The sequence below is a fragment of the Schistocerca gregaria genome, chromosome 2 (assembly GCF_023897955.1).
Source record: "Schistocerca gregaria isolate iqSchGreg1 chromosome 2, iqSchGreg1.2, whole genome shotgun sequence".
NCBI classification, from domain to species: Eukaryota; Metazoa; Arthropoda; class Insecta; order Orthoptera; family Acrididae; genus Schistocerca; species Schistocerca gregaria.
Genome location: NC_064921.1, coordinates 701,990,307 through 702,001,858, shown reverse-complemented (window position 1 = coordinate 702,001,858; position 11,552 = coordinate 701,990,307). Strand labels below are relative to the sequence as shown.

The 11,552-nt window shown below is 45.6% G+C and overlaps 1 protein-coding gene across 1 annotated transcript; it reads right to left on the bottom strand.

The window, feature by feature from the left end:
* Positions 1–312: 312 nt before the first annotated feature.
* LOC126334799 (cuticle protein 21-like) lies at positions 313–9,438 on the bottom strand. Its single transcript, XM_049997430.1, has 2 exons — positions 9,394–9,438; positions 313–914 (listed from the first exon to the last, which is right to left on the bottom strand). The coding sequence occupies exons 1-2, from the start codon at positions 9,403–9,405 to the stop codon at positions 417–419; spliced, it is 510 nt and encodes a 169-aa protein (XP_049853387.1). The 5' UTR covers positions 9,406–9,438; the 3' UTR covers positions 313–416.
* Positions 9,439–11,552: the final 2,114 nt, after the last annotated feature.

Genomic DNA, 11,552 nt, shown 5'->3' with positions numbered 1-11,552 from the left:
AAGTAGTGTGTAAGCTTAGGGACTGATGACCTTAGCAGTTAAGTCCCATAAGATTTCACACACACACACAAAGCAATAAAAGCGTTACTGATAACACTGTCATGGATTAGTAATGTCCTCTCTGCTTGAGATTTTTCAGTTTCTAAGGACTGTTCATGTAGCCTGGTATGAGACCTTTGACACCAAGTCTTGTTTCTGTGTTTACACCAAGCATTTAAATATTTCATGCGTTTTTCCTGCTTCTGATAATGGAGCAATGAAAGATTTCTGTTGACTTGGAAGATAAAGTATAAATCAGGGCTGTAAACCAAATTAAGGTGTATGTTCAACGTTTATTTTAGCACATTGAACTAGAAGATGAAATGAAAACATTTGTACAAGGTGTATGTTCTAGTCAATATACATGCTGGATGTGTTTAACCAAGGTAAGCTTTGCCGTAGGCCAGGGCGGGGGCAGCGTACGCAGCCCTAGCGATGGGGGCGGCAGCGATGGCGGGGGCGGCGTGGACGCCAGCCTCCTTGTGCACGACGGCGTTGAAGCCGTTGACGGGGTCGGCGGTGTAGTCGACGACGCGGATGGAGCCGTCGGGCTCGGCGACGCTGTAGCTGCCCTGGACGACGTCTCCGCTGCGGCTCTCCTGCTGGGCCTTGGAGTCCCCGGTGATGGCGTCAGACACGCTGTAGCCGTAGCTGTACTGGGGGTTGGGGTCGTACTCGGCGGCCACGGCGGCGGGCGCCGCGACGGCTCTCACAGCCGGGGCGGCAACGGCCAGGGGAGCGGCACGAAGGGCGGGGGCGGCGTAGGCCAAGGGGGCGGCGTAGGCACCGGCGTAGGCAGGGCCGGGGGCGACGACGGCGGGGGCGCCCAGGTAGCCGGCACGGGCCACTGCCACAAGGGCGGCGAGGACGATCAGCTGCAGGAGTAAAGAAAATAGCGCACTTAAATAAATACCCCACAAGTGAAGTACACTGAAATGACAAAAGAAATATGGCGGTGGTATCGCGTACGCAAGCACAGGGCAGTGCATTGGCGGAGCTATCATTTGCACTCACGTGAATCATGTGAAAGGGTTTCAAAAAATGTTCAAATGTGTGTGAAATCTTATGGGATTTGACTGCTAAGGTCATCAGTCCGTAAGCTTACACACTACTTAACCTAAATTATCCTTAGGACAAACACACACACCCTTGCCCGAGGGAGGACTCGAACCCCCGCCGGGACCAGCCGCACAGTCCATGACTGCAGCGCCTAAGACCGCTCGGCTAATGCCGCGCGGCGTAAAAGGGTTTCCGATCTGACTATGGCCAATCGATGAGAATTAAACAGACTTTGAAAGCGAAATATTAGTTGCAGTTAGAAGCATGGGGCATTCCATTACGTAAACCTTTCGGGCAATCAGTATCCCGAGATCTACGGTGTCAAGTGTGTGCCGAGAATACATAATTTCAGGCAGTACCTCACACCACGGACAAAGCAGCGTCGTTTGCGTAGTGTTCTCAGTTCTAAATACAAACAACATTGCGTGATATACCCACAGAAATCCATGTGGGATGTATATAGCACATATTATGTCGTGGACTATAGTTGGAAGTCCGTTTTCTGGTCCTCTCTGGCAAAACACTAATAGCTGTTGAGGGTCTGTCCGTTCAGCAACCAATTTTAATGTTTGTTCAGTTTTTATTATTAACATATTCTACAATAGTTGCTGCACTGTTAATCGCCAGGCACTTGATCAGTAGGAGTACGAGCGACCTACTTCTGATAACGTACAAAGGGTAATCACAGAGTCGTAGTCACCACCTTGATAAAATAAAGTTACGTAATTATTTGTTTTTAGAGGAAATACATTCGTAGTTGAGAATATTAACCTTTTTCGACTGTATACTGGAATAATGAGAAAGCAAATTTATGCCGGACCGAGACCCGAACCCGCATTTCCCGCTTTACGCAAGCGGTCACCTTAACAGCTTCGGTCATCCCAGCACGAATCACCACCAGACCCAAACTTTCATATCTTTTCGTCGTCCATGTGTCACAACTTGCACTCGCACATACGTATATTCGATGCATGTCCGAAGGAACATTACATCGTATCTCTTAGTGCGACAGGCACTGCTCTTTAGTATTTTTCGTTTGTTTGTTTGCAGATATTTGCCTGCAGTCCTGGCACAAATTGAAATCCGCGCCCAGAGTACTTTACTTTACCGCCAGAGAAGACAAGACAAGACAAAATGACCCAGCCCAGCTCCACTTACGAGTGGTCTGCGTCATTGTTTGTACCTTCTTGCGGCATGCTACGATACACTGGCGTGCGGATTTCGATGTGTACCAGAGCTGCAGGCATATACATGTAAACAAACAAACAAAAATAACAACATAGATTTCTTTTTTCGATACGATAGTTGCATCGTTTATGACTACCTCTCATGGACTCTCTTCCCTTTTCCTGTTGGACCAAATAGACAACATTGTTGCATCGAGAACGCTAGCTAAAACCCCAATATCGAGGAAACAATTGTCACGGTGACTGGTCTGAATAACTGAGGAGCTAGTTGATGGAGAAATAGCGGTTCTCTTTTCGGAAGTCGGCGGTAATGGTCCAGAGAGCGGTGAGATGGTCAAGTGTCCGTCCACTACTATTATCCAATGAGAGCGAGGTGGCGGAGTGAGACCGTAGATAAGACACAGAAATCACGCTCTAGCATTTCAAATCCCCTTCAGATTTTGCTCCCCATGATTTCCCCTAAAGCGGCTGGAATACTTTCTTTGAAAAGGACACCGTCGATTACTTTCCATACGTTGTGCTGTCTAAGTCTGAGCTCCATACCCAATATCCTTGTCATCGACGAGGCAGCGGCTGAAGCAGTGGCCGGCTGGCAGGACACTAGCACGAGCGAGTTTCGTGTTCTGACACAAGCAGAACAATGACGCCTCATCCACATTACCTCTGCTGTCCTGCATCTGCCTGTTCAGAACAGTTACCTCTACTGCCATTCATCTGTACGCTCACTTTTACCTCCATAGAAATTCACTGTTTTCCTCTATACTTATTTCCATTCCTATTACACCTACAGCCACCACAAAAGCTACTGGCGCGATGTACAAGAGATGCACTCGAATTCTGAAGGAGAGAAGTTGAATTCCTGATGCAATCTGTCATAGTAGCCCTAAAACCCAATGTCAGTAATACACTTGTGTTCAAAACTTAGCACGAATGTAATTTTTGGTGATGTGTTCACTGCCAAGTAACATAAATCGATGGAACTTGGACCATACGCAGAAAGAAGTGATGTATGACCACACCTAATGCGCCCAAGAACCGTCTCTAAGATATTCGTTTTGGTGGTCCAGGTGTTATGGTGTGGCGAGGTATGATACTGCATGGGCGTATTGAGTGCCAAGAGCCAAATCTTTGAAGACGGTACACTCACCGGACAAGCTTTTTGTGACACTGTACTTCTATCGCACGTGCATCTTTTGGATTTTTTTAGTAAGGTCTTTTGGGACCAAACAACAGAGGTCATCAGTTCCTAAGCTTACACACTATTTAATCTAACTTAGACTAACTTACGCTAAGGACGACACACACGCCAATGCCCGAGTTAGGACTCGAACCTCCGACAGGGTGAGCCGCGCGGATCGTGACAAGACGCCGTCTTTCCAGAGGTGGATTTGCCCCTGGCTTAATTTTTGTGGATGACAATGCACGACGGCATCGGACTGCAAAGGTGGAGCAGCTCGTGGAACTGGAGGATAATCCGCGAATGGACTGCCTGTCCGTTCCCCGACTTACATCCCATGGATCACCTCTGAGACGTACAGGGGACATATTGCAGAACGTCCACATGCACCAACGAACATCCAGCAGTTGTCAACCTCGCTGCTGGAGACATGGAACAACCTACCAGGAGAACTCCAGACCAGCCTTACTGCCCGCATGAGAGCACGTTGCAGTGCATGCAGTGGCGTCCGTGGGTGATAACCCACCCGATTGAGAATCGTGTCCCACCTTTTGCAATGTCCAGGGGACCATAATAAAACCCACTCATTTCAATGTAATTATTATCTTTGGACATAACTGTCATTTATTTCCCTCCCATTACATATTTTTTTCAGTTATCTTCTGTACCATACTGCATCATACTGTACTGTATCATTTCATTCTATGTATCGAGCTATGTTTCTTTGCAGTGATTCATCACGCGGAAGTTACTTTCGTCTTTGATTTCTGCACGCAAGTGAGTGTGCATATTACCAGTTACGATTTACGATCTAGAAACTGTGTCTTTGAATAAGGGTAGTGCTCGTAAACAACAGCGCACACTAAGAACCACGTAACGGCAGATGCTAGGAATCAGCCTTCTGAATAGGATGCGATCGCAGGACATTATCTCTTACTGGCTTCACATTCGAAGTTAATCCTAGTTGTTGATATGCACTCAGCCGGCAGCTGTGGCCGACCGGTTCTAGGCGCTTCAGTCTGGAACCGCTCGACCGCTACGGTCGCAGGTTCGAATCCAGCCTCGGGCATGGATTTGTGTGGTGTCTTCAGGTTAGTTAGGTTTAAGTAGTTCTAAGTTCTAGGGGACTGATGACCTCAGATGTTGAGACCCATAGTGCTCAGAGAGATTTCAACCATTTTGATACACACTCACTCTATTTAATCTTTACCACATTGGTCCTTACACTCAGGGATAAGTCACCTCTTCAGCAGCAATTTACAAAATAATATTTGAGGTTCTACTCCAACTCCCTTAACAGAATCAGTGTATAACACTTTATTGTCTGATTTTAGCTGTTTACCCTCGCTTACGTTTCTTTCTTACTTCAATCGCAGTTCACTTACATCTCCGCAAGCATTGCTCTTGCTTTTAAAACATCAGTTGAAAGGATACTTAGTTGGTGGCCGTTCCCAAAAGGACCACACTCGACTGCATGTATTGTTCAAGCACCACGAATCATTTTCGATAGCACCCGAAAACGCATTGCTAAAAACAATAATATGGAAATTTGTGGTTAGATCTTCTGGGACCAAACTGCTGACATCATAATATTTAACCTAACTCAAACTAACATACACGAAGGACAACACACACACATCCATGCCCGAGGGATGACTCGAACCTCCGACCTCTGACGGGAAGAGCCGCGTGTACCGTGACAAGACGTCTAAGACCACGCAGCTACACCGCGCGGCACAAAAAGATGAACAAATGACGCGAAACCTACATAAAAACTGTTTGTGAGGGAGGAAACTGCAGCCACATACATTATAAGTGAATGAATAATTTATTTGACACGACAATGACAAATTATGGTACGTATTTTACATTATTTCTTCAAAGAAAATTTTTTCTTTGTGATCGAAATCTAGAATTTTTACGATGAACCTAACTACCGTCTGATGACAGGTTCTCTTTCCGAAACTACACTGCTAACCATAAAATTTGCAACACCTGGAAGACAGCAAGCTGCAAAGGCAAAATAGGCGTGCTGTCCACTTTGGTCCGAATACCATGAGTGTCATGTGACTATGGAATTGCTGGGTTCAGCAGTGCCGTCCTCAGCTTCCTACTGGATCTCAGTGGCCCCACGCGACTTGCGCCTGAGAGTACAGATATATTGTTCGCTCGGCCGCGCTTGATGTAGGCAACGAGTCAGGAGATAAATGTGCTTGTTTGCAGCAAGACAAGTATCATTACCGACAACGCGATGACGGTTGGAGGATTACATACGTCAGCATAGCGACCATTGTTGCGCCTTCCATTGGGTGGCACACACAGTGGTGCGCCCAACACTGGACACAGGAGTGCCATCACGTCGTGCCTTCAGACGAGTCCCCAAGGAAATATACGTGTGCAGAGGACCGAGTGAAAACTAACTTAGCCAGATCGCATTATGCATCGTCATACTGTCCCAGCACGAGGCGTGACAGTACGGAGTTCCGCTGGGTGTGCAAGACGATCACTTCTGGACTGAATAGCTTGTGACTTTAGACATTTCTAGTGTGTTACAGCCTGTGTCTGTGCCCTTCTTGGACGTCTCCATGATATTGTCTTTCCAAAAATAATCGAACTCCGCATGCTGTCCTTGCTGTCCTGGTGTATCTCGATTCAGAGAGTGTTCGACCATTGCTGTGGTCTGCACGTTTTCCAGATCTCTCACCCACTGTGAACATCTGGTCACACGTTGCCGAGAGACTGGCACGCCACCATCCGCTAGCCTCTATAACTGATTAACTCTGGCGTGTAGCTGAAGCAGCATGGAATGGTGAGCCCAATTCATTTCGATGCCCAGCCTGGTTAGAGTCGTTGCCCCCAAGTCACCTACAAATTTAATCATGCATTCTTCCTGCTGTATTGTATAAAGTAAAAGTTCGTTATTTGTTGTCCTTCTTGGTACTGGAATTTTAATGCGGGGCAGTGTAGTTACATAGAACTGACTTACTACTCCAGAAATACACTGTAAGGAAAAAACACGCGCCGCGGAACAGTTATTAGAACGGGACGGATATAGGTAGATGTGATGTACGTGTACAGACAAATAAATGATTACAATATCGTAAACACTGGATGATTTATCCAAGACAGAGTTCTCCACTAACTGAGCAGGTAAACAACGCGTTGGTCCACATCTGGCGGCCCTTACGCATGCGGTTATTCGGCTTGACATTGACTGACAGAGTTGTTGGAGGTCCTCATGGGGATATAGTTCCAAATTCTGTCCAACTGGCGCGTTAGATCCTCAAAATCCCCAGCCGGTTGCAAGGCTCTATCCATAACGCTCCAAACGCTCTCAGTTGGGAAATGCCCAGCGCACTTTGCTGGCCAAGATAGGGTTTGGCAAGCACGAAGTCGAGCAGTATGCGAGCTGGCAGTATCTTGTTGAAATGTAAGCCCAATATGTTTTGCCGGGAAGTACAACAAAACTGGGCGTGGAACATCGTCGACGTACCGCTGTGCTCTAAGGGTGCCGAGGATGACAACCAAACGGGATCTGCTCTGAAAAGAAATCGCATCCCAGACCATCACTCGTGGCTGTTAGGCCGTATGGCGGGCGACAGTCGGATTCCTATCCAATTCTGTCTGGGGAAGCTCCAGGCATGTCACCGCTGATCATTGTGCCTCATTTCGAAGCTAGGCTCATCACAAAAGACAGTTCTACTGAGATTCCAGGCCAAAGATGTGACTGGAGACAGCACAGCGGTAGTCGGCGGTATTCCACGCCCCGTTTTGTTTGCCTTCATGGCAAACCATCGTGGGCTTACATTTCAGCAAGATAGTGCCCGCCCGCACACGGCGAGAGTTTCTGCTGCTTGTCTTCGTGCTTGACAAACCCTACCTTGGCCAGCAAAGTGGCTGGATCTATCCCCAATGGGGAACGTTTGGGACATTTTGGACAGGGCCCTCCAACCAGCTCTAGATTTTGACGATGTAAAGTGCCAAGTAGACAGAATTTGGCAAGATATCCCGTAGGAGGACACCCAACAACTCTGTCAAGCGGAATAACTACTTGCGTAAAGGCCAGAGGTGGACCAACACATTGCTGACTTGCTCAATTTGTAAAGCTCTTTTTCTTGAATAAATCACCCGATTTTTCTGAAATTGTAATAATTTGTTTGTCTGTACGTGTACGTCTACATCTACATCTACATACATACTCCGCAATCCACCATACGGTGCGTGGCGGAGGGTACCTCATACCACAATTAGCATCTTCTCTCCCTGTTCTACTCCCAAACAGAACGAGGGAAAAATGACTGCCAATATGCTTCTGTACGAGCCCTAATCTCTCTTATCTTTGTGGTCTTTCCGCGAAATGTAAGTTGGCGCCAGTAAAATTGTACTGCAGTCAGCCTCAAAAGCTGGTTCTCTAAATTTCCTCAGTAGCGATTCACGAAAAGATCGCCTCCTTTCCTCTAGAGACTCCCACCCGAGTTCCTGAAGCATTTCCGTAACACTCGCTTGATGATCAAACCTACCAGTAACCAATCTAGCAGCCCGCCTCTGAATAGCTTCTATGTCCTCCGTCAATCCGACCTGATAGGGATCCCAAACGCTCGAGCAGTGCTCAAGAATAGGTCGTATTAGTGTTTTATAAGCGATCTCCTTTACAGATGAACCAAAATTCTACCAATGAACCGAAGACGACTATCCGCCTTCTCCACAAGTGCCATTTCATGGTTGTTTCACTTCATATCACTCTGCAATGTTAAGCCCAAATATTTAATTGACGTGACTGTGTCAAGCGCTACACTAGTAATGGAGTATTCAAACATTACGGGCTTCTTTTTCCTATTCATCTGCACTAATTTACATTTATCTATATTTAGAGTTAGCTGCCATTCTTTACCCCAATCACAAATCCTGTCCAAGTCATCTTGTATCCTCCTACAGTCACTCAACGACACCTTCCCTTACACCACAGCATCATCAGCAAAGAGCCGCACATTACTATCCACCCTATCCAAAAGATCATTTATGTAGATAGATAACAACAGTGGACCCTCCACACTTCCCTGGGACACTCCAGATGATACCCTCACCTCCGATGAACTCTCACCATCGAGGATAGCGTACAGGGTTCTATTACTTAAGAAGTCTTCGAGCCACTCACATACTTGGGAACCAATCCCATATGCTCGTACCTTAGGAGTCTGCAGTGGAGCACCGAGTCAAACGCTTTCCGGACGTCAAGGAATGTGGCATCCGTCTGATACCCTTCATCCATGGTTCGCAAGATAAAAAAGGCGAGTTGCGTTTCGCCGGAGCGATGCTTTCTAAAGCCGTGCTGATGCATGGACAGCAACTTCTCTGTCTCAAGGAAATTCATTATATTCGAACTGAGAATATGTTCGAGAATCCTGCAACAAACCGATGTTAAGGATATTGGTTGTAATTTTGACGATCCGTCCTTCTAGCCTTATTATATACAGGCGTCACCTGCTCTTTTTTCCAGTCGCTCGGAACTTTACGTTGGACAAGAGATTCGCGATAAATGCAAGCTAAGTAAGGAGCCAATGCAGTAGAGTACTCTCTGTAAAACTGAATTGGAACATTTCTATCGATTTTCGTCCCTTTTTCCCCCTTTATACCGTAGTATGGTCCGTCGCAGCTTCATTCCTCACAGAAATTTTCAGAAACAGTCACGGTATTTCCAAGCCGGTATGGTAAATATAACTACACAAGAATTTTAAAGAAAAGTATAAACTCAAGACAAGCCAGTCCATCTACCAACGAGCATAGTATCGCCACGTATGGTACTCGTAAAATCGTTCTTCATCTCTAATGAGGAATAATGATCTAAAAGATGCAAAGATTGTCTCTAGAGTTTACAAATAACTGTATGGAACGCTAGGTGCTGCTACTGTGAGTGTGTTTCCTGTTCCTCACCTTGCAGGCCATGACGTCGGAGGAGGCGGCTCGTGGAGTGCTCTGGCAGCTGAGCGCGCCGGCGTGTCTTATATAGCGGCCGCCGGCGTCTAGTAGCCAGCTGTCCGCCGTCTGCAACCCTGCCACAGGACCGGACCGGGCTTAGCACAGTAGCGCCTAATTGGGCGTGGTGCCGCCTCAGATTTCGGGGCACAGCGGTATTTTTATCCGCCACCCACATATCGGGGTCAGTACGTGCACCGACGAGTTTCTGTCGAAAAAACAAAAGCTGCATCACACTCCATTGTAATCCAAGAATAATGATTCCTACTCAGTTTGGCCGAATAAGAATTTTGTGAATGACATTCGTGGATAAAGGAAACGTCCTTAAAACTCTTCCAACGAATTTCTTATAAAGGTAAAGAACGTGGAAGAGAGCAATTCAAAGCAAAGCTTTTATGAGACGCTATTGAAGCGATTTCGATAATAACGAGGAACTGTGTGCCAAGCTGTATATGGTACTTGTTCTCGCTATGAAATGGAAGCCAATGGCCGGCCGGGGTGGCCGAGTGGTTCTAGTAGCTACAGTGTGGAACCTCGCGACCGCTACGGTCGCAGGTTCGAATCCTGCCTTGGGCATGGATATATGTGATGTCCTTAGGTTAGTTAGGTTTAAGCAGTTCTAAGTTCTAGGGGATTGATGACCTCAGAAGATAAATCCCATAGTGCTCAGAGGCATTTGAACCATTTGGAAGGCAATGTAGTCCTAAATTTATCGCGTAAATTTCGCCACTTCTCTCGTAATACAATTCCTGTAAAACAAAACTATGTGTGATACTCAATAATTAGTTCCTGGAAAAATCACACTGGATAGCGATAATTAAACCATAAACTGAAACGAATGCTGTATGCTTTACTGAATTTTTTATGTTTTCAGATAGTTGGCTGGCCAGGCGTTTACAAGCCCAGAGTTTTCTGTTCGTGTAGGGGTTGCAACTGTTGCGAAAATCGTAAGAGAGGCAGTTGACTGAGATTATTTGGGAAGATTGCCAAATAAAAATAGTAGACATCTATGATTTCAGACAAATAGAGGACAGCCACTACAAAATTTGGAATTTTCCTAAAAGCTTTGGAAGTTTAGACGGAAGATGCATTCTAACTGTTTGCACTGACCATTCTGTTCAAAAGCTACAGTCGTAGTGTCCTGTTGTGTTAGAAGGACTCCTCGATGCTAGTTGAGGAACGGAAATGTTAAACGTTCTACTTGCCAAATCTCATATTTGTGAGACGATTCACAAAACAATGTATCTCTTTTTGTATTAATCCTACTTGCATCCAAATAATTAAGAAGGTATACCGATAGCACAGAAAAAAATGAGAGAAATTAGAAAATAAATAATCTATTAATAACATTCTAAGTAAAATAAATAATCTATTTAGAACATTCTAAGTATCAGAAAAGCACTAAAAACGCGTTTTGTGAGGAAAATGGTAATTAGAGTAGATAACATTGCCACTGAGTCCGAAAATGTTACTGTTGGTGGTTGCGGAAAAGAAAACGATGGTCGAACATTAATTACTTCAGCTTTTTTATGTATTTTTCACACGGAAGATCAAACATTCATATTTCCAGGCCTTCGTAAAACTGTTACGTAATTAAATCCTTTGTTATTCTAGGCTATGGAACTTATCCATCTTCAAGCAGTTCGTTAGAACTTGACGGAGGGCATGAGTTACATTCTGATTAATAATACTTAGGTTATTACGAACATGAGGAACTCAACAAGGGATTATAGTGGTGCTCCAATAGAAACTCTTTTGTGGGAATGCTGTTCACACGTTTCCCCCTCAGATCTTGGCGCTTTGGCAGCTCTAACCCAGACTTACCGTTGTTGTTGTTGTTGTTGTTGTGGTCTTCAGTCCGAAGTCTGGTTTGATGCAGTTCTTCACGCTATTCTATCCTGTGCAAGCCTCTTCATCTCTGCGTAACTGTTACAATCTAAATCCATTTGAACCTGGTTACTGTATTCCATCTCTTGGTCTCCCTCTGCATTTTTTAGAAGCTTCACATCCCTCCATTACCAAATTCACGATTCCTTGTTGCCTCAGAATGTATAATGTTCGCTCATGTCTAGAAAAAGCAGAACACCTTGAACAAGGAGAGGTAGGAAATTCATATT